The following is a 26,738-nucleotide window of genomic DNA, read 5'->3' as shown; positions in this document are numbered from 1 at the left end:
GTAACAGAAGGGCATGCGGGGGAAAAGGTTTTCTGAGGAAACATCCGACGGTGAGAATCGTTGATGTCATTCCTAGACATCTGTATATTGCGTTACCGTGTGAGCTGGGCGGTGAGGGCTCAGCCGGGCGGGTGTGCTGGCACCTCCCGCGGCCTCCGCCCATCGGAGGGGTGCGATGTTCCCGCAGGTGATCGAGGACAACAAGATGCGGCAGTACGAATCCATTCAGAAGCTGCTGAGCGAGAAGAGCTCCCTCCGGCAGGCCATCAGCCACGCCGACCGCCTCAAGCTGCTCCCCGCGCACCGCCGCAACTCCAGCAAGCGCAAGCCCAGGCCGCAGATCTGCGCGCTGCAGGAGGAGACGGAGGAGGAGGTGCAGGAGACGCGGCTGTGAGCAGCACCGGCACCTCCGGGCCCGCCGCTCACCTCCCTCCGCCGGCAGCTGCCTGCGGGCATTGCCTGCTCTGCGCTCCGCGCCTCTGCTCGGTACCGCCCGGAGCGGCGCAGCCCCGCCCCGGGATCCGGGCGCCGCGTTCTCCTCAGCGCGGCGGTTCACAGACTTTCAAAGGGATTTTTATACTCTTCTGGTTTGCAGTTTTATGATGAAACGGAACTTTCTCTAGGATATGTTATTTATTTTAATATTGTCGCCAACGTTTGTTAAGGAGATGATGTATTTTAAAAGTGATTCCGTACTATAAAGAAAAATATATTTGTACAAAAACTTGTGTATTGGGACGCTGTTTGGCCTTTGCTTCCGCATTGCCCGCACACACACAAGGGGCAGCTTCGGGCCGGCGCAAACAGCCGCTGCAGCGGCACAGGCCGCCCGCAGCAACCTGCCGCCCGCCACAGCCCGGGCCGCTCCTACACCGCCCCTATACCGCCCTTTTACCGCCCCTATATCGCCCCTATATCGCTCCTGCACCGCTCCTACACCGCTCCTACACCGCCCCGCGCGTCCCCGTCCTCACTGCGCTGCCGCCCGCCAGCAGGGGGCGCTGCGGGGCCGGCTCCGCTCCGCCCGCCCAGCCCTCTCCGTGTGCCCGTCCCTGTCCCTGCCCGGCCCTGTCCGTGCCCACGGCCGCTGCTGAACGGTTTTACACTGAAGCAGCAGGGCGGGCGCTGGGCTGAGCAGCCGGTGGCACCCCATTCCCAGCCAGGTGGCTGCAGGCCCTGACTCCCACCGCAGTCCCCCAGGCACAGCCCTGTGTGCTCCCAGAAGGCACCGTGAAAAAGCTGGAGGGGCAAAAGGCTGCTGCTTCCAGTGCAGGAGTGCTGCCCCAAGACTGCGCTCCTCCATGGGAGGAGAAGGAAAGTGTCCGCTGCCAGTGGTGATCAGGAGGAGCACGTTGCTCTCCAGAGGAGCCCTTGCAGCCAGTGGGAGCAGCTCGCTGGGCTCTGCCTGATGGTGAGCTGGGGAGCTGCGTGGCTGCTCCCATTGCACTGTATGGGGACAGAGAGGAGGCTGCAGCCCAGGCCTTCATAACGATGGCCTTCATAACATAGGTTGGACACTATTTAGGTGGATTCTCCTCATCACATGTGCTTTACTTCACACACACTGGATAAAACAAACCCCTCCCATAGTGCTTTGTCACCAAAAGCACGCATCTGTACTAACAGGTGTGTGTGTAGGCATGCAATGGAGACCAAGGAGCAGGCCGAGTCCAGCACTAATAGGAAGGTTTAATCTTGCAGCCTGCACAGAAGCAGCCAAAATGATTAAGAGAATGAAATTGCCCTGCCAAGGATCTGCAGCTGCCCTGAAGTACAGAGGAGGAAGAGGGCAGCCAGAAATGGCTCACTCAGCACCAAGGGCCTCTTAGGACAGCAGTGGCCACACAGGAGCAGCCCAAACAAACTCAGACGTGCACATCCCCCCATCCTTGTACGCCTCGTATACAAAATCCCCATGCACAGAAGCTTCATCATCGTCATCAGTGGTGTCTCTCTGGGCTGCTGTCCCAAACAACAGTTTAGCTTGTGCAGTTGCTTAACTGGAGCCTTACCAGCTGTAGTGTTTTACTCAAGGACTGCCCGTGTTATCTCCAGAGTCTTTCTGTGAGTTCCACCTCTCCCATTTGCACAGCCTTCCTGCCCTGGCCCAGCACTACCGGCTCCATGCAGTGCTCAGTGTCCACGTCCCTCCCTGGGCTTGAAGTGCCTCACTGCGCCCCTCCTGTCCCACCCTGCCCACAATGGGGACATCACCCCAAAACATGGCAGCTCTGGGAGCACAAACCCTTTGAAGCCATTCCTTCTGATCGACTCTGAATGAGCACAGATTGCTGACGGTCAGATCAGAACTTCACAGTCTGTTGCGGTCTATTAGACATCTAAACAGTTATCGCATAACGTTTTTGTCCTTTGTGTGGCGCCCACTTGGCATTTAGCTGGGCACAGCTTGTCTGTGAGTTAGCATTGGTCAGTGCTGGACAAGAAGAGCACCAAAATCCACATGGAGCCACACGTCCAACTGCTCACTAATGGACAATTAACTGGTGCCTCAAAATCTTGGACATTAAGCAGCATTCAGTGTGATTCAGTGACACGACTCCTTTATAAACCCTCACGTTCTCCAAAATCAATATCCTGCTCTTAGGATAAATGATGTAACTTACAATTTTATTCACTAGGATTTAGGTCTTGACTTGTAATCCTTATAAATGCAACCGGAGGGTTTCATGCCCTCTGGTTTTGCCCTAGACATGCTGAGAGCTTTTATATGGGAGTTTCAGACTCAGAGCCATCAGCAGGTGATGAGAACGATGTTCTTTTGGGCTCTGGTTGAAGGGACTGATCCACATGTAAGGAGCGTGGGGAGGTGGGGTCTAAATGCAAAGGCCACGCTGGGGCTGTGGAATGGATGTGGCCTTCGTGCCTAAGAGCTGATATGGCCTGAGGAGAGTGTTTGGAGATCAGATGGAATTCGGAGATCTGCAGAACACCATTTGAGCAAAGACAAATGAAGATCAGAGGCTGCACTGAACTGACAGACAGACGGAATGACAGCAGACAGAAGTCACCCAGGGAACAGATGCAGATGGAGAGAGATTAGGACAGCGGGCTGGGAAGAAAGGAGAGGATTGAAAGGCAACGCTACATTTAGCAACAGAGACTTGACTTTCAAACAATGAGCCAATGAGCTGAGCCGCCCGCTCCTCTGCAGGTTCTTACTCCACGTACAGCACAGAGGACTTTGGATCCTCACAGACAATACTGACAGCACGCCTAAAACCAGGTTTTAGGGCACTGCCTCAGAGCACCCCACACAAACACACTGTGAACTCTTCATTTGTAAGCTGTATCCTCAGAGCTTCGAAGCAAGGCAGAATATGGATAGTTAGGGATGCTCACTGCTGAGAGCTGCCTCCCGGCCTGTGGTGCTCCACGTGACCCACGCGCTGTGCAGCCAATGGTAAAAGGAGCGTCCCATTTGTCAGCACCAAAATTCATACCACAAAATGGGATTCTACAGAAATCACCCTTGAATAACGCAACATGCAGCCACTGCTGGTGCAAGACAACATTCAAGCGTCAATAGAACAGTGATCACTGAAAGCGCTTCCTAAATACACAGCGAGGAAATGATTACAGACATGAACTCCTGCCAGGCCACAGCTAGGGAGATAAAACAGACACACAGACTAAGAGACAGAAAGATGGACAATATGCCGTACAAAACTTTTATTGACATGAGTTTGGGCTGATTGTTTTACATAGAAAGGTGAGGTGCTGGGAAGCAGTTACGTTGACTTCTCCTCTTCCAGAATTACCTTGTTACAAACGCTACTGTGGAGATGGCACACACAGACACGTTCTGCCCATGGTTCTCAAACCACCTCCTGAGAACACAACAGAGAGGACAACCAGGTCTGACCTCAGGGTCACCCCACGTTTTCTACTACCTCCCCAGTGAGGTATCCAGACGGGAGTGCTGCCGCTCTGCGCAACGCACAGCTGGGTAACTGCAGCTACGTAAGGGGAGGGCGGGCAGATGCTCCCTTCATGGACACCCCCCATCTTGGGAAAATGCTCTACAAGACTTCATTTTATCTGCAACTCAAGTGTCATTTCACAGCAATTACATCTTCAATCCACAACAGAAATTGACAATTACACAGTAACTCATGATTTTGCTACTCCATTCTCTCTGATGATACTGCAGTTAGGCTTCTGCTCACATTCCTTTCCGGTAAAATCTGCCTCTGTAAAACACTATTCTCTCTTGGATACCCTTAAAACACTAATGAAGCATATAAATTCCGCAATAGTAAAAAATAAAAGCTACGTTAATAAATGACCGCATTGCCTTCAATTTACCAAAGAAAAAGAGTCTGAGAAAAATAACTTTTATTGCATTTTAATTTCTCAATCTCTTTCCTTTTCTTAAAAGGTAAAAGTCGTAACATAAAGTCATGACAGTTAAGATGAAGAGAAGCTTGGGAAAAACAGAATCACAATCCAGCAGGCAGATGATGGGGAAATCAAAGTATTAATATGGCTTGGAGCTGAAAGTAATTGATCTGCGCTTCCGATCATCTTAGTTATTGCCACATTCCATTGATTTTCATTAAGTGAAGATAAAAACGTCTTTAAAATGCATGTACAATAGCTTTAAGCCGTTACTGTACACATTGTGCAACTCATCTGAATGCAGTTCAACACATGAGCTTAATAGAATATATATTTATGTACAGCATATACACAAACAGAATCGCGTGGTAATACCCCTGAATGTCATCATTTAAACAAGAGTTGTTTTGGTAACAGAAAGAAATCTAGGAAGGTGGCAGAGCTGCCCGTTTCTGACCTCTAAATCCATATAATTTCCAGCTGATTTACATACAAATGAAACTGTGGTCCTGTACAAACTTTACATCACAGGGAGACAGTTTATTAAAAAAAACAACTATTTACATATTTGAGTGCTTGGTTTTTGCAATAGAGATTGTGTGAACACAGAAAATCATATGGTAGGCAGGTTTATTGTAACATTTTTCTATTCTTTTTTTTTTGTGTGTGTGTGCAAATTCCAAATCTCTCTTTTTGTGTCGTTGTCTGCCTCTATTTGCCTTGTATTACTGCTGCTGCTTTTTTTTAGTACTCTGAGAAGGCTGGGTGGCTTTACTTCTCGGTACAGGAAGGAAAGATTTAACTCTTGAACCACCCAGCTCCGTCTTTGATTTGCTGCTTTCTACAGTTCGACTGCTGCTGAGAGGACGGATTCCATCCTGTGGATACAAGAAAGCATTTCTGTTCAAATAATGATTGTAGCCAGAGCTGGAAAACGACCAACCAACCAATGAACCCGCCACCCGCACAGAACCTCTGCCATTAAGAGTCTTTCGCAGATGAACATGACAGTGTCTGACTGCCTGGTGAACAAACGGTGGCGTATTAAACGTATTAAAATACCAAAAGAATTCAATGAGATTTTTGCATCGGCATTCAAAAACCTTCAGTATCATTCTCAAACATCTCAATTTGAGGAGGTATGTCTTATGTTGTGAGCAGGAGTTGTAAAAGGGAAGAGAAACGACTGGGAAAAATTTACAGCTATATATCACATGATGCAATCATCATTACTATATAAAGCTCTGGTTTGGATTGCCTGAATTGAATGTTGAGAGAAACACTCCAAAGCTGCACATCTAAATGTGCGTCTACAATACTAAAATTACTGCCAACCGTTGGAGTCTGTCCTATGGATTTTAAGTAAAATTACAGAAAATATCCTTAAGATTTTAAATATTTGGGTAGGAAGAAAGATGATGATGAGGGTGGTCTGCCATCTTATCTAAATAGCTTTTTTAATGCCTGTGTGCACAAGTTAAACTATTTTCAGGGCTACTTCACTGATGATCCTTGGGGTCCCCTGTAGCCCAAGCCATTCCATCATTCATTGTACCTACAGAGAACAGACTGAGTACTTCCAGAAGACAATTTATTGCCATCAGATAAAGTGCCTGCATTGACATCTAGAGGAACCCAGTGCCTATTGGGAGAACACAGACAACAGTCTCTGTGCTGGCTGAGGTTAACTGAGCTGTATGCTCAGAGGATCTTTCAGTGTTCAAAACCAGGAAAGAAAAGGAATTTATCATAAAAAAAATGAAAACTGCATTGGGTGTATTTTATTGTAAAGATGTCTGGGAACCACAAAGGATTATTTTCCATTTCTGAAAAGAAGAAAAGCGAGTGGATCCGTTACACCTTCCTGCAGTATTCAGTGCACCTTCCCACTCTGGAACCGCCCTTCAGCTACTCAAGTTTGTTCACACTCAGACTCCCTTTTCCCATAAGCACCGACTTTGTAACGACGGGCTTATTTTGATCTCTCATAAATAATAAGCCAGGGCAACTGTACAGCAGCAGATAGCTGGGCAGTAATCACTGGTAAGCACTGCAGAAGATGGTTTAAAAATAAACCACGAGCCAGCAATTTTATATAAAGAATTTTAAAAAGTTTTCAGCTTTTGCAAACTTATTACATAGCTTCAATTGTTTTAAAAAAATATTTCTTTCAAAATGTGATGCAAATAACTTACAGCGCTGAAGGAATGTTAGTGATGCTTGGCCTAGGTAGATGGCTTTATAGAAACATGAAAACTGTGAAATAAATGCATCCACTGTCTAATGAATCTTTAATTTCCATTAAGCCACATGGAAGAAACACAGCATGGTGTGCCACCAAGTTTCCTATGGTGACAGTTTATTCTTGCAATGAACAGGGCACTGGAGCGCTAATTCTTGGGATCCAATCAAGAGCTCAAATTTTAGAGACACCTGATGTTTAGCCACATTCCCTACCCTGCTATAAAATTCTTACCTACCTTTTGTTTCGTTGTTTTACTTGGGTTAGTACCACTTGCTGAAAATACTGGCTTGTTCTGAGAGTTACTGAACATCAGTAGCGCATCCTTAGAATCTGCAATCTAAAAAAAGATAAGAAAAAGGAGAAGATTTATTCACAGCAGAAATTATGTTTTTGTTTTTTGAGTTTTGGAATCTTGACTCGATTATCTTGCAGTTTCTGTTTAGTGTTACGCAGAAACATCCAATGAGTTTTAACTGCCTCCCAGGATGTTACAGAAAGGAATGGTCATATTCTCCTTCTCCCATCACATTACTTTCCTGGTATTTTCCATCAAAACTTGTGACCATGCAGCAACAGCTACAATATGATCAGCCTTCTGACCTCACTGAACCCTTGATATTTTGTTCTGAGGTGAGCTGACCCGACTCATTGTGCAACTGCAAAAGCATTAATCCCATCACAGCAGAGGTGGCAGGAACATACGGTGAAAGAGCTAATTAGAAAGTTGACGAACTTATTTTGATGGCAGCCTAGAATTACATCACACAAAGCAAACATACAACAGCATCCTTACTGCTGTAAGCTCTACGAGGCAGCTGGGGAATTCACAACAGAAATTACAATCATGGCTGGTTCCACCCACCATAAGGAAACTGAACAAAAGACAGTGACATCTATCTCCTTCCTCATCTAACCCGCGTTTCCTTGAATTGTCAACAACCAGTAATTGCATTTTAAATGTTATTAAACACAATTTTAAGTTCGTTGCCATTTTTTTTAGCACATCCCATTTTGTCAAGTGCCGATACAGTAAATCCCTGCTGACTAAGGATTATCTGACCAGTGTGGGCCATGCGACTCACCCAAGTATTGTAAGTTTTAAAGTAAAATAATAAAATCAATCAAAGATCAAAAAAATTCCACAACCAAATAATCACCCCCTGAAACCAACAAAATAACACAATGAAGGATGTAATTAAACAGGTTGAAAAATCTTCCCAAACATACATTTCTTAATAAAAATACGGTTATCTTCAAGAACAAGCAGCTTGCTTAATAAAGTAAAATGAATGGAACTGCTGTTCAAGGAGAATCTGGAGGATACAGTGAACAGCCTGAGTTGACAGCAGCCTGGGACTGATGAAGAGTGCTTGCTCTGGGTTTCAGAATATGTGGATCAACTACTGCAGTGTGAACACCGCTAGCAGGGGAACATGGAAAACAGGCACAGCTACAAGGAGCTCGGGAAGCTTTTGGTATGGAAGGAAAGGTAAGAAAGGTCCATGTCTCTGCCCTCTGCTCCAAAAGTCTTCCATAGCCACTTAAAACCCACTCCTATCCCAAATTTGCAAGTCTTTCAAGCTTCTTTCCTATTTTTGTAGGAAAAGAATACTGCCAATCCATTCTTGTGTGGGGCATTTAAACTTAATTTTGCCTACATATTAGATGAGCTTAAAAACAGTTCTCTGATGCCTAATGGGATTAAAAGAAACAAAATGCACAGTGCCTATGAAGAAACCCTTTCTGGATCTTTTAAGACTGAAAGAAGGTTTCCCAGAGGAAGATGAACAATAATGCAAAGAATGCTACTGTCTCTAGTACCTGGGAACTAATACATTTTAGCTTCTAATGCAAAAACCTCTATGATTCAAGACAGTGAAGGTGTAATTTAAAATAACACATATTAAACCAAAACAGTCTTCCTCAAATGTACAATTTATTAGTTGATTTGGGATTATTGCCAAATAGCTTTATAATTTTCTTCAGTTCAGGTAGTGTCTGTAAATGAAAAATTTATTCAAACCATTTAGCAAACACCTGCATATACTAATGATGTAAATTATTTAAGAACCTTGAGTTTACCTTGCTTATATCAGGCTCAGACTTGCTGGAGCACATACTTTGAAGTTCCTGGACAAGATCTACTTCATCGTCAGAACCAAGGGACAGCCTTTGCTCTAGATTCAGTGTTCTCAACTGATCTTTCTCTGAGGATCTAGTGAAAAAACAGCAGCATGAACAACAACAGCACAAACAAACCGAGAGGGAGAACAATGAGAATTAAGCCATTGTACAGCTTTGAAAGAACTGCTATACAAAACCAAAAAGTTTGTTCTTTCCAAGTATTTTTAAACCCACCAAAGGAAAAAGCTGTCTAACTCAGTAGCACTAACAGTTGCCAATATTTGCTATGTCTTAACAAATGTTATTTCTATTCAAATTATTCTCTCCATTTTGAAATTTTAATGGAGGATTCCTTTAACCTCTGCCTTCAAAGACTCCTTTTTTTTTTTTTTTTTTTCAATGGAGCAATCAATTTTATTCTTTTTTTTTGGACTTAATTCCAAGCATCTGGGCTTTAAAAAAGTCAACGTACTGGAAGCACAAAGAACTCTGTGTTGTTTGTGCCTGTGAACGTGGTGGAATGAAGCTTTCAGATGGAAGTAAAATCTCAGGTACAGCTACCTGTGACTAATTCATATCCGAGAAACTCGGCATTAACTGGACTGAAGTGCATGTATGGAACTCCACATTTCCATTCAGTAAGCCAGAAGAGCTAGAGGAGAGCTTTCTTTTTCGTTGTAATGCCATGTGAAAAAAGCTTAAGGTTGGCTTTTTGTGGCAGAGTATTTGTAGTTATGTAATATTCTTAAGTCATAGGCTATTCTGTTACATAAAAAGAACAGAAAGAGCTGCAAGGTTTGAATTACAGAAATGGATTCTAAAATTACACTGAAGTACATAAATTTTGTTTTCTCTCAGACATGAAATTGAAAAGCATTCTTTTCTTCAGATGTAAAGCCAAAACATTATCATTCACAACCTCTTCAGCTATTCATTGTAACGTGCGGGGTTACAACACAATTTCAACATCCTTACTGTTTTCTAAGTGTTACACATGCCATGGATGCCATGCCACTTACTTAGTGGCTAGAGAAGCTCTTTTCTTACAGTTTGGTTGCAACATAGTCTTGGATTTTATACCTGCAGAAAAAAGAGGTCGACTTATTAGTGGATTATTATGTTCATTAAATTCTGCATTATAAAATGTATGATAAATGGGGAAAGGTTTAGCTATTTATTGGCTTCTTATGTCAATAAAGTCTTCTAAAGATTGTAATACTTCCCCTTGAAACTTGTTAGAGTAGCTCTAGGAGCAGCTAAGATGGCAGTGATGGCCAGTCCTTGTGTGGAAGACAAAACAAGAGTTCTCTGTGCACGGCACTTGATCCACACTTACTGGTTCTCTCAAACAGAAGCCACTCATTAGTGGGAAAAGATTTAACTTCATTAAAAAAACAGCAACAACAAAAAATAACACTGCCTACCCTTACTTGGAATACGAAAAACACAGAAATGAAAGGAAGATCACTGTAGGCAGTATGATGTGAAACCATTGCTCTATCATCTCCCATTGTCAGAGCTCAGGCCTGCCTCACTATCAGACAACAGGAAGGAAATTAGAACAAACACAGAAAAATTAGGATACTTCATTGCCACAAAGAAGTAACTTGGAGAAAAGGTGAATAATTTTTTTAAACCAGTAAACAAAAACACGAGTGCTGTTCAATAGAAAATTATTCTGTGACGTGGACAAAAGCTATCCAATTTATACCCCACACTCTTTTCCCCCACAATTCAAAACAGAAAACTTTACCTTCACTACTTATATCCTGCTTATTCCATGACTGGGAGGACAAGTGGCCTGACTTTTTGCGAGGACTTGTGCTCACTTTTCTCCAAGAAGCATTCTCTCCTCTTTTCTTACTGCAGTTTTTGTAGCTTGAAACCACAGATAAGGGAAAATTTCCACCCTTAAAATCTGCTATGTAATTATCTAACTCTGAAACAAGAATAGAACACGGTTATAAGGAACGGAGCGTTGCAAAGAGCGTTTCTTTGGCTACTATGTACATCCACGCCCCCCATCATAACTAAAATTAAGTCTCATGGAAATTTCATAAAGGGAACCAAACATTTGTAAGCTTCACTTTGGCAACGCACAGCCACTTGCTTTCCGCACTGCTCACACTTACCTGTTCTGGGCAGAGGACAGCCATGCAAAACGGCTTTATTTAGCAAGATACTGAGAGCAGCTTTAACAACAGCTTGTTGACCCTGGCTAGGATTTTTTTGGGCTATTGTTTGCCCTGGTACAGATGGTCTTCTCACAGAGGCTCTGGAGAGTATTGCTTCTTGAACTCTGGGAGCTATCACAACATTCCACAACTTGGACATCCACCTGTAGATGATGCACAAATGATCCTTTAACTTCAGAGAAAATGAAGAAAACTCCAGATTTTACACTTCAGTTAACACATCAGATTTTGTGTTTTCAGGAAGCTCATATATTTTAAACATTATATCTCATATCAGCAAGGCACTGACTTGATTAAGGCAGATTTCATTTATTTGCTTTATATTCAAATGTTTAACCAAGCTTTTTTTTCACATTGCTTTGGCAAACACTTTATCAGCTGATGCTTCTCCTCCTTCAAATATCAAGGCAAAATATCCTTTGTGTGCATAGGCATAAGGCTGTAGGGTTTAAAGTATATCCCTGAAAGATACATAAGCACCAGAAACATCCGTCCCATCAACAACAAATGCCTTTCACCTTTGCCAGTGCATGGAGAAGTTTCCATGCCTGCAGGTGTTCACTCATAGCCTATCTGCTGCCAGCGTAGGAAAGAGAAGCTATTCATTCATGATTGCATCCTTTCCAATACTCTTCCATTTCCAAGCTTGTCCAGCTTACAGGACCTTTCTATTCGTACAGCTGCATCACTCTCACTCTTGTTTTGTTTATTTGATCTATGGTGAACTGTGTTTCCAGGATGCTGTGGATTTTCCAGATTGTCTGGTTTAGCAACTGGGCCTGATTACAAAAAATTGATTCGATGGGATGTGGTTCTTGTGGGATTTTAGCTTAAGAAAGAAATATTGCACCCTTTTAGCACAGAAGTGAAGGAGAAAATGTGTATTAGGAAATAAATAAATGATAGTAGTCACAGCTTACAGTTCTCAAGGGAAAAAGACTAGCAGCAACAGGAGTAAGGTACATCTCACATCTATAATGATCTTTTTAAAATCAAATTCAACTCTTTTTTGGGGGTGTTTGTTTGTTTTTTAGACTGCATGAGTCATTATATATATATATATATATATATATAGGTTAGTTATGAAACACAAGACCAAAAGTTGGTGACACATAGCCATGCAACAAAGTGCTGAGATAAGACTGAAAAAAGTTGGGTTACTTAATAAAATAATTGGTACTGTTCATAAAACAAGCTGTACAATACAAATTTAAGATGTTCCTGGAAGCTTCCTTGCCATGATGTTACAGACACCATTCCATGAGTCTAGAGTTTGCTTCTACTAGCTGGCTTAAGAAAGTAAACACCGGTATACTGTAACTGCTGAACTATAAGCAGAGGGTGAGAGGTGAAGTTATGTAAATTTCTGGCATTCTGTAACACTGCTAGCATGAATGGTCAGAAACGAATGTTGCAAAGATAGTTAATTCAGCTCGTTTAATGTAGCTGTTGATGGGCTGTACAGTGCCATCCCCTCTTAAATTACATTCCAGCCCAGTGTTTAAATTCAGTCCTGTGTTTGGTTTTCATTTGTGCACATCTTGATCAAGTCCCCAGTTCTTTGATACAATGGATATTTTGGAAAGATATAGCATCCTCCACCCCTGTAAATAAGCTGCGAAAAGAACCTCTTTCCTGTTGGAATACCATCATTAATTCTCTAGATCAAAAACAAGGGAAAAAGTTGCCAAAATTTTCCTCATTTATTCAGTCTATGCTGCAAAACATGTGAAATACGTGAAGCAGCACAGCATGAAACAATTTCCTGTTCTCCCTCTTCCCAGCGGCTGGTTACCACTTACCCCATGCTAACAGCCAGCTCAAAGCAAACTCTGTTTCTAGATAGCTGTCTACTGTGTTAACGTATTGAAGTGACTCAGCAAAGCTTCAACAAATGCAAAAAGCAGCAGAATAGCAGTGCAGAGGAGGGGCAAGGGGACAGAAGTTGCTAATAGACTGAAGTGACACCTACCACTGAGTTGCTAATTACATTTATTTATTGCTAGTTACATGACTATACTGTTAGGTGTTGTGCAGCTAAATTAGAAGTGGCTGGTAGACACTCACTGCAGCTGTACTTTTTCATTATCACAGAATCACAGAATGGCCCGGATTGGAAGGGAACTCAAGGATCATGAAGCTCCAACCTCTACACGACAGGCAGAGCCACCAACCTCCACGTTAATACTAGACCAGGCTGCCCAGGGCCTCATCCAGTCTGGACTTGAGCACCTCCAGAGAGGGAGCATCCACAGCCTCCCTGGGCAGCCTGTGCCAGCACCTCACCACTGATAGTAAAGAATTTCCCCTGACATTCAACAATCTTCCCTCCCTCAACTTAAAACCATTTCCCCTTGTCCTGCTATTATCTACCCTTTCAAAGAGTTGAAATTGATAATAATTGATTATTAGCAGACAAAAGCTGTGTTAAAATGAAGAGTCAGGTGGCATGTCGCTGTTGTAAAAGACATGATGGGGATGTGGTAATTATCTCAAAATAAAGCCTTGTGAATCCAGTCAAAGTAATACTTAAGACAAATCTAACCTCAGAAATGCACAGCTAAGATATCTATCATAATTCTTTTATTTCACTGGACATCTAACCATGTGTACAGCTAATAAGTATGTATCTGCCTTATCTGCCTTATTAACTTGGCTAATACATCTATGAAACAGTATGTGTTTCAAAATGATAGCAGATGTTAGAAACTGTGAGAAAACTTTCTATTTCTTCAAGTTTTTTTTATGCAACTTCCAAACAAATCTATCAACTTTTCAACTCATAATTCTTGATTCTCATTTTGATCTGTTCCCCAATGAACAGTTTTCTTTATTGCGCTATCTGCAAATGAAGAGCATAACCTTTAAGAGGTTGAGCAAAATTAGCCATTTCCGTACCCATGCTACTTTAGAACCTTTGTGTAACTAAAAGGACACAACAAAAAAAACCCAGTTCCAACTTCTGTCCTTCAAATACCGAACAAAAGCCTTAAAGCTTTCACTACCTTCCACTTAAATACTTAAAGGATGCTGAGTCAGATGAACTTGGGGAGAAAAATAATTATTGTGTTTGTAATAAATAAGTAGGTTGCACTGAACAGTGACAAACAGGAAACAGAAATCTTACTTCACTGTTGCTTGGCCATGCCCTGGCACCACTGGACAAGAGAAGAAATGTTTTGGCCCCATAAGAGCTTCAGGTGCTCCGAGACGAGATAAGCAAGAGTTCAGCTGGTGCCAAACGGCGAGAATCCAGTCTATGATCTTGCACACAGGATCACATGGAGGAGGTAGTTTGCCTCTGAACTGCAGAAAGAGAAAGAAACATTGACACATTGACACAACTTTAGATCTCTGCTGCAAACACTTCCTCTGAGCACTGCAGGAAAGCTTGTCTGCTCCCCCCCAACTTTTTCTTCCCTCTCCTATCAGGAAAATCAAGTGCAGACAATAACTGGTCAACATTTCTTATGGAGTATACTGAAATCTTGCTATATTAATGATGCTGTCATCATTCTGGTAGGTAGTTTGGTAGAGGAATTTTGATCCAAGCCATGTCTGTGACCAAGTCAGAACACCACTGCTCCCACAATTATTTGCTTTCATGTATTGCTTGGCCTTGTACTCAGCTGAGGACAAGTCCTGCTCTCTGATCTCAAATGATCTACAATCATAGTGCCCCTGTCCTTAGATCAGGCTTAGATCCCACTTCAGATCTTCTCCAGTGTAGGTTGTATTCTCAAGCTTTTCTCCTCAAGTGTATGGAGAATTCTGATACACACTTGAGCTGCACTACCCTCTGGTCTATATCTCATTTCAACACTATCGTGTGTTTGCAAGACAGCAGTTTCAACCATCCCACCTCCTTGCCCACACACAATTGCTACTTGCTGTCATTCTTTGCAAGGAGTCTGGAAACCATTCAGAGCCTCAGCCAGACAATGACTCACCAGTTCTGCCTACCACGTCAGTACAGACATAAAAATTTAACACTTATGGAATAAAAGTAAATGGGAGAAAAAAGAACCTGAAAACAAAGTAATCTAAGTAATCTGTTAAGAGTTTAAATGGTACATTCCACTTTACTCCCTATTTATATTCTGTTCCCCCATTCCTGGTAGTCAAAGAATATTTAGGACTGTTTTACAACTTTCTCATTATCATGATTGAAATTTCATCTTTTCAATCTCTCCAAGTCAATAAGCTTTTATAGATGAGAATTGTGGCACAGGGTAAAAAGGATGACATCTCCAAGGATAACCGAGATACGTACAGCTGTATACTCAACTGACACTAGTTCTGCTGTCCCAGATCAGAACTCTTTACTACTGACAGTTTTTTCTGTTCCTAGAACAATTTCCCTTTTTAAGTCTGTCCAAACTCTGCTGCCAAGATTATCTTCCTTTGCAGCTGTTCTGATTAAACTCCCCCTCCCACTCTCTAACACTGCCTGACTGTCTGCAATAGCTGCTCTCACACTGGAATGTTTTGTGTTTTTTTTTTTCCAAATAACACTGAAAATTACTGTTCTGCTTTTGGCCACATCTATCTTTTCATTTCCTATTCCCCATTTATTTATTCATCTTAAAACAGGCTTCCCATCTTTATTCTCCTTTGGACTTTGTTGCAACTTCAGCAAACCTAATGGCTCAAAACGATTTCCCAAATGATGTTTTTCACCATTCGTTCCCATTGAACTGCTTACTAAAGCTCTTTTAGCTGCATAAAGCTTAGATAATACGCACAGGGCATATCACTATCTTATTTTTGATTTACAGAATAAATTCCTTTAGAAAGGGATTTTACATTTGTTGAACAGATTCTTACTTTATATACGCACACAAAAGAAGAAAAAAATACTTAATGATATTTCATACAACAGATAAACAACTATAAGCAGTATCATTATTACAGCCATCTGTGTGTTTATGCCACGTAGCCACAGACACACACCTTCCTATATTAAAGCCAAGCACAACATTCACAGATATTCCAAATATCCCTGTAAATAGATATGCTTTTGTTTTGCTTTTTCCCTGAAACAATTCAGTTATCTCATCAGCTTTTGACATTACTACTGTACATATTTCAGACTTGGTGAAGAACAAAATGAGGGAAGCTGATTCAAGTTCTGCTTACCTTGTTTATAACCTTTCTTCTTAAAAACCTCTGAAGCAAGCCACACATGGGTTCTCCATCCCACCTAAGCTGAACCCAGCGGAAGTGCTGCTGGACTAGCAGGTCAGATCCGTGAAGGTGACACTTGGCGATTGTCCCCAGTAAGAAGCAGTTCTCATGAAAGTAAAAGGCACCAGAAGCTCCATTTGCTAAAAGTGAACCGTTACAAATTTTACTGAAATACTCAAATGTTTCTACTTGATTTCATATAAAAGCAAGAGGCAGTGACTTTATTTGAAAGAAAAAATAACACAACATATAAATTACCTTTAAAATTTAACAAGGTGTATTTAACCAATTGCATGTTTCAACAGAAGAAGAAAACAGAACAAATTACATTTTTCTTTTCTAAATTCCCCAGTTTTTACATATTATAATACAACTGAACTGTAATAAAAACATTTATTCAAGCCAGACTCTTTAAATACCTCTTTGAATAGTGCAAGAATTGTCTGAGCTACGATTCTCAAGAGGTGCCAGAAAATCTCCGAGTAATTCAGACAAAGATGCTCTCTCCAGATTCTCTAAAATCACAATGGTTGTCTTGCTTACAGGAGGCTGTTTAACTGGGACCAGACAAGCTGAAATATAAAAATCTCATGAATGCCTCCTTATGAAGAAGCATTGTTATTCATGTACACACAACTTTCTACAGAAATTCTAGCAAAGTAAATTTTTTTTCCCAATTTTTTGCCTCTTAACAAGGTCGGAGGAAGCTGGACAGTGTGCAAAATTAGACGTATGAAAACAGTGGAAAGAATCTCATACAGTGCAGTAGTAAAAAAGAAAGGAAAGGCATTGTTAAAAAAAAATATACCAAAATTCATATATAGGAAAGGTTTCCACAGATAAATACCAAAATAGCAAAGATATTTGGAAACATTTATTTCAATTGCCACTACTTCATCCTAAACTTTTAACAGCTACTCTCCAGTCCATGTAGTGATAAATGGATACAGAATATTCTGGGAATATTCTGCATTTGTAGGAAACTTAATCATTCTGAGACATTCATTAGCTGTTTGTTTGCTACTTTTGTATCTTCAGAAGATCCATCAATATCTCTAAGAATCATCCAAATAATCATCAGAGATAGTTTGAGGCACAATTACAAACAGTAGCACCTGAATCTAATAAACATCATAATGATATGTTGTTTCATATTTCAATTTTTCTCCTGATTTCAATGGCGTACAATTCTGTTACAACAAACCACTCACTAAGCAAAGCATTTTAATGTATTTCCTTTCTTTATATGAACAGAAAATTTCCTAGCAATTACTGAGGTCAGACTGATGAAATAAGCCTTACCACTACTGATGAACAATTCTGCAAGCTGCTCCTTGGAGAAACCAGCATCCACTTCAACTTTAACGATATCACATGTAGATCCTGCAGCCACTTGTTTTTGCTGTGTTGAAAATGTATGGATTTGGTGAAATGGTGAATACTCCAATTTACAAACTAACTAACTTTGTGTGTTTGTGTTAATACCTTCATGCAGGCTGCTATCTGATACGCTATATAGTCTTGCAAACTCCCTTCTGGACCATGGAAGATGACATTATGGTATTGTTCAACCTGTAGATAAACAATACATTATTCTTGAGAGCTCACAGACTCAGAATTCTTTTACTCAGTTTTAAGATATACAATGTTTGTATGAAATGTATTTGAAATATTTTTCACAGCTGTTCTTCTAAACAACAAAATTCTATCCAAGGACACTGCTGAATTTATGCAGATTTTAAGCTAATGCTGACTTGATAATTAATGTTAACATGCATGATCTTTGAAAGCCAACACACATTACCTGATTATCTCTACATTTTCTGATACTAAATAACTTCTGAGAGCTACAAAATCTATCCATCTATCAACATCATATATATACACATGTATATATATGTATTACACTCTGGTCACTCTGAACGTAATGTCTTTTCTTCATAGGTATTTCCATGTTAGATGTCATTTTGGCAGACTGCCCGTCTGCTGCCATCTATCACACTGCAACAGAATTTAATGAAATATTGGTGTAAAGGTTCAACCCCTACTATCATAAAGCCAACATCCACCTCTGATGTTGTGGGCCAATGTAATAAAAGAGGAGGCATTACCTTTGTAGCAGCCCTCGAGTATATATAAATATATAAATAAAAACTGTTAATAAAAGCCTAGTCTCAATTGCTTACATGAATTCTTATTTATTTTTTCCTCAAAAGCTGTAGTTATTTAATTTTGTAAGGAAATAAGATATAAAAGAGCTTTTAATATACTTTCTTGAGCAGTTCAGTTTATCAGATGGCAGCTATTTAAAGAATGAATATCCTTATGTGACTACAATTATTGGGAGAAGGTTAAGGGGGTTTTTATTTTAACATAACAACTTTTGTCCTACTTCATTTTTTTAAGAAACCTTTTCATTCTTTCATAGAATAGATTACCAACTTTTTAGTCACCTCTATTAATATTTTCACAAATGAGTGACATGTGGAGAGAAGCTGCCATGGTACTCACCAAGCGGAGGTAGTTCTGAAGAGTCTGAAGATGGATCATAGATGCATAAGTCACACTATTTAGGCAGCCTTCTTGAGGTCCTTTAAAAAAAAGAGATAAGCAAATAGCTTCAATAAATCTCTCATGTTAAGAAGCGTGTATTGTGCTTTTTATGTAGTATCAACAACTTCCTAAAACTATAGGCTACATAAATTAAAATAGTGAAAAAATCTGTCAACATAGATTGGCAGTTATCCATGACATAAGTAAAACAGATACTACTATACCTGCAGAAAAGGCAATAGGGCTTTTATTTGCCGCTGCATTTTCTAAAAGTTTTAAGCCCTTTCAAGTCTAGTTAAAGAATTAACAAAATATGATATTTCTGATTACTAAGTGATACTGAAGAAGAAAACCAGTGGTGATTCTGAAATGAAATATTTAACTGAGTGTTTTAGCAGTCAAAACTGAAAACTATGAATTGAAACTTACCAAACAAAAACACCGTGATATGATCAGCTCTGTTCTTCTTCAAAAAGTCCCATGGTGGTTGGGGAAAAATCTGACCTGTTGACCATGAAATGTTCCCTGTTAAAAAGAAAAAATGAGAGAGAGATTCCCTGAATATGTAAAATGTCCTGTACTCAAGCATAAAGAATTGCCTGCAGAGACTATATACCAGTTTGACAAAGAAATCAGTCTCATGTACTAAATACTACTACTGCTTGATAGAGGACTGATGATACTGATGTTTTCATCCCATTAATAGATGAGTGAATAGCTAGACTGCCTTTACATCTTCACATGTAATACACTACCCCTTCAGTAAAACAACATAACTTGACCAGTCTAATACATGAATAGGGTTTTTTCTTGGGGAGGAGCACTTAAGATGATGCATACAAAGTTTCAGTGGCCTATGCAGCTGTTACTACTACCACATTCTGGACAATTTTCTTACTGTTTGGATCCTTTAAAAATATTTTTATATTTTACTTTGTTAAGTGAAACTACATAAAACAGGGGATGTTCTGTTCTACCTATTTGAATCTAGATCTAGATTTACAGTCTAGATTTACTGTACAATTTGGTTGTACTGTACAGACAATAGCGTGAGCTTTGGTTTAACTGATTTTGTTTCACAAATAGAAAAGATACCACTTTTGGATTTCTAAATTGAGCAAAAAGTTAATTGACTTAGACATCAAGTTCCCCCAAACGACACTAAATACACAGTTAAAACTAATGAATAATTTCATGCCAGCATGTTTAAAGTCTCATAGTCAGAACTGGCTTTTCTCAGTGTAACATCTGAAAGATCAAGAAACCTAAGATTTTTTTTTATCTTTATAGTAATACTTGAACAGCAAGCATAAAAAATGTTTTATTCACTGAATCTGTAGTCATGATAGCATTGATTAAGGTCAGCAAATGTCAGTATGGGATAAAAGTTCACAATTTCAAGAAAGTATTTCAGCTTTGTTTTTACTTAAAACACCGATATTTATACCTAGTTTGACAGATAATATACTGCTTGCACTGAGGCCAATGTTGGATTCTGCAGCACCATTAAATGACAGCTCTTCTAGGCTCCTCCACCCATCAGAAGCAATTGCTTGGAAATGATTGGTCACTGCCTGATTCACTGCTTTTGAAAAATCATCCCATGTTGTTTGTTTGCGGATATTTAAAGCACATATTGTATTTTCTGTATCAAATTCCTCTGTACCACAATGGGCTGGTTCAATGCCACTGACTGAAATCCTTACAGGAACATTAAGAGCATCTGTTGAAAAAAAAAAAGAAAAACAAAAATGAGAAAAACTGTAAAACTCAATGAAAATTATACTATTATACTTTGAAGACAAATAACATCTAATATTTAAAAGGAAAGCCACAGCGTGACTCCTGCTGTAGAACAGCAAATGTAAGCAGAGTAAAGGTCACCACAAAACCAAAGCAATGATGAAAAACAAATATCAAGGTATCTATTACAAAAAATCATTATTATTATGTTCACTTAAATCACAGAAGGAAAGACAAAACTTACTTAATCTTGTATTTCCTCTTTATAGACTAACTTCTTATAAATTAAGACAGATGGTAGGTTGTTTCTCAGTGTTTAAGTTTATTGTGGTTGTGCATGGTTTTATTATCAATGTAAAAAGGAATTTTTTGGCTCAGTTGCACAAGTGGAAAGCACAGCCAAGCCAAATGTCTTTAAAACAAAACTAAGATAGAAAATCCACTTAGAACTGTGCATTTGATTTGCTAGTGAATAAACTGAGAAGGTATTAAAAGAAAAAAAAAAAAAAAGTAGACAATTTACATATGCATTCTAGAAAAATACAGTGTAGTAATTTCATAGATTCATAGAATGGCCTGAGTTGAAAAGGACCTCAAATGTCATCTAATTTCAGTCCCACTGCCATGGGCAGGGTTGCCAACCACCAAGGCTTCCCAGAGTCACATCCAGCCTGGCCCTGAATGCCTCCAGGGGTGGGGCATCCACAACCTCATTGGACAACCTGTTCCAATTTAAATTTTTTTAAACCTTTCTCTTTGAAAACCAGAATAAAATTCAACAGAAGTCTGTATGGATCAATCAAATGACTAAAAGTGAAAATGAAACTAGTTTCAAACTTTACTGCACAAACAATACCTTTTAGAAATTATTCCTAGAAAACATTCTAGAATTTCAATTCTAGAAATTGAAAATAAGTGTAATTAAACTGCAACAGAGGAAAACGTGAATCGGGAACAGCTCACAAAGCTTCCCTAATTTCTTGAGAATCAATGAACTTGACTAACTACAGACCTACATCCCACAACATGAACACAAAAGAAAGTGTATAAAATACAAATTTACAAAGTCGGTACTTCTGACTCTACAGAGAAATAGAAAAACAGAATTTGTGAGTGGATGGACTAAGCTGTGAATCAAGAAATATCCAGGTCAGCCAACTCCACTGGATTTTAAGAAAACTTAAGGAAGAGGACAGGATCCAGCAAAAAAAATAAAACAAAAACAAAAATATCTTCTGAGAGAAGCAATTCATGCTGGTACAGAGAAAATGTTTGATGTTTTCTCTAAGACTTCCTTTGAATAATAAGCAAAAAATTGCCATAACTACAAAAAAGTGACAAATAAAACAGTGCTTTCAAAGACTAGATGACTGTCTTAGCCTAAGGAAATATGACAGCTGTCCATCACTCATGCTTCTTCTGCAAGAATTAGAAGAAACAACGAGAATGAAGGTCAAGGAAGAAAATAGCTTTGGAAAAATGAGTTACCAGCATTAAACTGAGAAATTTTGCAAGGATATTGGTGTTTGCATGTGTAGAGTGTGCCAATGTTTCATATGGTTTAAACTTATGGTATGAAAAAAATATGATAAGGAAGATATAAATCATTTAGTACTCTCCCATGAAATTTTATCACAAACTTTTGCAAAATTTGGAGAACATCGACTTGCTAAGTTAATAAAACAATACTTTCATGGTGACAAAAAATGGATGACTTCCCTCTTAATATTTCCTCCTCTTTGTGCCACATGTTCTTTATCAAAGACAGTTTTGCATACTGCTGATAGCAGTTACTTACTTAAGTTTTCTAGGAGATGTTTACAATCATCAGTAGCAACATCATGTAATGTTCGATTACATTTATCTTTTTTTTCAGCCTCTAGTCCACCATGGCTACAAAGGATTTCTAGACAGTTCTGCAAAGGTAAGAGTTGTATTATTTTCTTGTCCATTTGCTACAACAAAGAGTTCTACCAATACGCAGTTAAGATTCCTAACTGAAATTGTTATACATGCATTTCCAAAGATCAGCTACAGAATTTCTACACAAGTGTCCAGATGATGTCCAACTTGCTAAGCTGAAAACCAGGTGTACTGTATGGTAGTCTTGAAAGTTTCAAACCAAGATTTGAAAAAGCAGAACATACACAAGCCAGGAATCTTCAGTCTTCAGACATCAAGTGCTGACCCAATGAAGTGATCAGTTCTTAACATCTGGTCACTAGTTTAGATATTCACATAAGGAAACACAAGTCTTACAACACGTTGCAGTATGATACAACAGCAGCTGTTTCAGTACAGTCTGTTTTGAAGGTCTGGGCCTTCAAAGGCAATTCTAAAGCACAATACAGACTAAATAAAAAAACTTTTCAAATGGCAATCCAGTTTGCATTTCAGTAAGGAAGTGGTTCTTCATGCCTTGCATCTGACTGACAGACAGCAAAAGAAAAACAATTGTTTTCAAATCATTGCAGGCCTCCCCTGCTGTTAAAATTCAAAGATTTAAAAATATATGTAATGTGGTTAACAAAAGCAAGGATTCATTACACTCAATTAGAAGCAAGGTGCTAGCAGATCAATTTGGATTGGTGTAATCATTCTGTAACAAGAAAAGAAGTCAATTATACAAGTCTTTCAGAACTAGAAGAAAAAAAGACATCAGCTCTATTTCAGATGTTGTTTGGTCTGTGGACAGAAGACTGATAAAGTTTTGATTTCTAATGGCCACCCATTCAACAACAATATGGGTACCCTGCATGAAAGCACTGCCATCCTCAAAAGTGTCTTTCAAGGATTTATATCCATATTAAAAAAGTACCATCACGAATTATCATAATTAATACTGTACTGTTAACTTCTGGATTTAAAAGAAACCAAATGTTGGAAAGTACATGGAAGCAGCTAGCAAAAGTTTTAGTTCAGAACAAGGAATTGTAGCAAGATTGGCTGCTGTTACCTTTTTTGCAGCGGCTGTAACAGAAAGACTTCTGCCAGTACATACAATACTCTTGACACATTTCATAAACATAATAGTCATTTAAGCTGTAGCTTCCCATGAGACAGAAATTTACTGTATAGTGGTTCCAGCACTTGTCAGAATGTTTCAAAAATCAATTAGCCAACTAAATGTGCCATGAAAAATTAATCAGAAAAAAAAAAAAGAGCAGTGTATTTTCTCATCAGGTTGGTTAGTTTAACCATCTCTCAAATAGACAAAATGAATGGAAGACAGCAGAAAGGAAAGACTGAACTGTGATGCTGAAAGAACGGAAAAAGGAAGGGAAAAAAGAAGTGGGATAGAACAAAAGATGAGGTTCATTTCCTCAGTAGAATAAGAAGCTTTGTTGGCTCTGTTGCCTGTGATTCAGTAGCTAAAATGCTCTAGCATAGCTCACATGTAAATTATTTATGCCTATCAATCTTGAAAACCTGTGCAGTACCAGAACTATTTACATGCAATTATCACGTAGAGTTATGAATTACATGGTATTGGCAGTGGAGGTCAAAGATTAGAGAATGGAGCTAAAGTGTTAATAGTACTTAAAGATGGTTATTAAGCAACCTCTAGACTCTTAATATCCCAGACATATTTACTGAGTCAAAAAATGCATTTAATAAAATAAACATATCTTAATAAACAGAACTTTTAAACCTGTGGCTATTATAAATTTACCATAGAAAATTTGTCAGGAGAAAAAGCACATCTAATGACAGAATTGAATTAGCCTTGCAACCACAGGATACTTTCTGAAGTCTTGGACTGTATTACCATAAAATTTGTTCTTCTGTGTTTAGCATTCATTCTTCATTTTCTCCTTGGATAAAAACAGTAAGATTTGACTGAAAGCTGATAAACAGATAAATACATCTTTTCAAAAATCAAGTAAAACACTCCATCTCCAGAAATCTTCCAGTGTGCAATCAGATCTGTCAGGTTTGTCCCTCACCTTATCAGATTTTCCCTGCTCCTAAGCTTATTAACTGCTTACTCAAAATAAGTAATTAAATAACATATTCTTGCAAAAATGTGATTAATGTTTCTTTTCCTGCTGGGAAATTGTTTATAGTTTCCAGTTACCTTTAAAGACAATTTAACTATGTCCATCTAACATCCATATTAAACACATATCGTCCAATGAACAGGCATTTAGGTAGAGATTCACATCACCTTAGCTTTGAAATCTGCATCTCAGCTAATCATATTCTCTATTTTTGTAATTTCCCCAGAAGTATGCATTTAAAAATGATTCATCCCATTTAAGCTGGATATGTAGCTTCTACAGTTAATGATCCAAAAGAAGCATCTTTCTGTCTCTATTAAATCTAGTGTGACAACAAGTGAAATAAGAAAATTAGACTTGCCTCCCAAGTTTTAGTTTGTCAGAGTGAAAAAAGAGGATTTATCTCACATAAACACTAGCAGGTTACTGTAACTTGCTCACATGGACTGACCTTAAAGCCTTTTGATGCTGCTATGTGGGCAGCAGTCCAACCCTCTTTGTCAGCATGGTTGATGAGATCTGCAGAAATAACAGGTTTTCTTCTACTGTTGCAGCCATCTTCTCTGCTCTCCAAGTCAATGTAGTTTGAATTAGGCTCCATATCAGCAAAAGAGTTCCCATTGTTTGGCTCTCCATAGTACATAAGGAGCTTGAGACTGTCAACATTACCAGAATCCACTGCTGCGTGAATGGGTGACCAGCCATCCTAAAGAAACAAAAGCAAAAAGCGCACTTCCACCAAGTACAGAAAAACATCTGCAGAACTCATACTAACAGTGAATCTGAATGGAACACTCTGTTTGGAAATTAAACTGAAAGATAAGAGTAACATATTAATCCTTTGGGAAATTGAATTACTTGTATATATCAGGAGAGAAGGAAAAAGAAGAAAGGAAACACTAATTTTACAGTTTTTTTCCATGGACAGGATAACAGACAGAGACTTCAAAACTCTTAGAAGAGTCTAAGTGATACTGCACTGTGTGTGGTCTTAACAGACTGCTTCCTTATCGTGTATCAAAGTAACGTGACTAATGATCAATAATCTGTATCACGTTGCATTAAACAATTTATCAGGTATTTTCACATATCAACATAACTTTCTCCCAAGTTAAAAAAGCTGACTTTCCAAAGCCACAATAAATGAATAAAAAAAATCCAGTGTAAGCAGGGCAAAATTTACTGTGAATTACCATTTCTGGACAGCCTAAATCACACATTTACTGTCATGCTTACTTTAAAATCTTCAGAAAAACTTCAAGAAAGTACTAGAAGAGAGCAATACCTGGATGTTAACTTTGAAATAATTACCCTCCCTTCCTCTATTTCTTTTTGCCATATTCTTTCATCTACAGTAAATGAGGCTTATGAGGCTAGCAAACTGTGGTGGGCTCCCTTCAAAGGCAAAAATAATAAACCATAACATAAAAAATGGAAGAAAAATCCAACTCTGCACCTTAAAAGTAGTTCAAAGCAGAAGAGTTCTGTTTTGTATATCTGGTGCTGGAGAAGAGTCTGCAGCAAACTGCAGGCTGAAGCTGATATAAATAAAATGATAAGGAACTCATATATATATATATATATATATATATTTATAGGAGATTTTATAGAAAATATACAACTTAAAAAAGAAAGTGTGATGCAAAAACATGATACTAAAAACACATTATATTTCTAATACTTAAAGAAAACTTTAAATAAGTAATGTAATTTTTTTTCTAGGTCTTTGCAATTATTCAGTTTTATACAATGTAATCTTCACAACTTTACAAACTGTTTTGACTCGTGTGCCTCCGGTGGCGCAGCGGTAGAATTCCCGTTTGCAACACCAGGGGGCCCGGGTTCGAATCCCCTCCTGTGGAGCAGGGGGTAGAAGTGCCGCTCTACTACACAGAGGGCTCGAATCCCGGGAGTTGGACTCGATGATCTCTGAGGTCCCTTCCAACTCGCACAATACTATGATACTATGATATGATGATATGACTTACACTGGTTTTTACTGTTCGATCTGCTCCTCTTTCCAACAAGAGCTTAATACAATCATTGTTTCCATATTTGCAGGCCAGGTACAAAGGTGTCTGTCCTCTTTCAGCAGCATGGTTAATATCAGCCTGATACATAAGCAATAATTCTGCACACCTACAGCAAACAATGAGGTAGTAAAATTATCCTGTATTTGACATTCAAAAATGTTAAATCTTAGACTATCTATATCTATATCTAAATATCTAATTTGCACATGGCAAAATACCACTTGTACAGATGGAGACCAGCCGGTGACTTTATCCATCACATACACATACATACATAGGCTGGTATACTTTTAAACTC

The 26,738-nt window shown here is 39.2% G+C and overlaps 2 protein-coding genes across 3 annotated transcripts in view; one reads left to right on the top strand and one right to left on the bottom strand.

The window, feature by feature from the left end:
* CFTR (CF transmembrane conductance regulator) overlaps positions 1-555 on the top strand; it is an 81,458-nt gene extending 80,903 nt beyond the window's left edge. Inside the window, exon 27 of the mRNA XM_072352739.1 lies at positions 188-555. Coding sequence (XP_072208840.1) covers positions 188-394 — 207 coding nt within the window. The 3' untranslated portion in view covers positions 395-555. The remainder of the gene's footprint in view (positions 1-187) is intronic.
* A 3,120-nt stretch (positions 556-3,675) lies between these two features.
* The window catches only part of CTTNBP2 (cortactin binding protein 2), a 75,505-nt gene continuing 52,442 nt past the window's right edge, over positions 3,676-26,738 (bottom strand). For both annotated transcript variants that reach the window (XM_072332628.1, XM_072332636.1), the window contains 17 exons: positions 26,396-26,546; positions 24,859-25,113; positions 22,205-22,322; positions 20,111-20,386; positions 19,093-19,188; positions 18,622-18,701; positions 17,596-17,682; positions 17,413-17,512; positions 16,530-16,682; positions 16,063-16,250; positions 14,051-14,229; positions 10,861-11,066; positions 10,482-10,667; positions 9,748-9,808; positions 8,687-8,819; positions 6,840-6,941; positions 3,676-5,237 (listed from right to left, as the gene is read on the bottom strand). In XM_072332628.1, coding sequence (XP_072188729.1) covers positions 5,085-5,237; positions 6,840-6,941; positions 8,687-8,819; positions 9,748-9,808; positions 10,482-10,667; positions 10,861-11,066; positions 14,051-14,229; positions 16,063-16,250; positions 16,530-16,682; positions 17,413-17,512; positions 17,596-17,682; positions 18,622-18,701; positions 19,093-19,188; positions 20,111-20,386; positions 22,205-22,322; positions 24,859-25,113; positions 26,396-26,546 — 2,524 coding nt within the window. In that variant the 3' untranslated portion in view covers positions 3,676-5,084. The remainder of the gene's footprint in view (positions 5,238-6,839; positions 6,942-8,686; positions 8,820-9,747; positions 9,809-10,481; positions 10,668-10,860; positions 11,067-14,050; positions 14,230-16,062; positions 16,251-16,529; positions 16,683-17,412; positions 17,513-17,595; positions 17,683-18,621; positions 18,702-19,092; positions 19,189-20,110; positions 20,387-22,204; positions 22,323-24,858; positions 25,114-26,395; positions 26,547-26,738) is intronic.

The sequence above is a fragment of the Excalfactoria chinensis genome, chromosome 1 (assembly GCF_039878825.1).
Source record: "Excalfactoria chinensis isolate bCotChi1 chromosome 1, bCotChi1.hap2, whole genome shotgun sequence".
NCBI lineage: Eukaryota > Metazoa > Chordata > Aves > Galliformes > Phasianidae > Excalfactoria > Excalfactoria chinensis.
The sequence above is the reverse complement of the archived record's forward strand: the minus strand, read 5'-3'. Positions and strand labels throughout refer to the sequence as shown.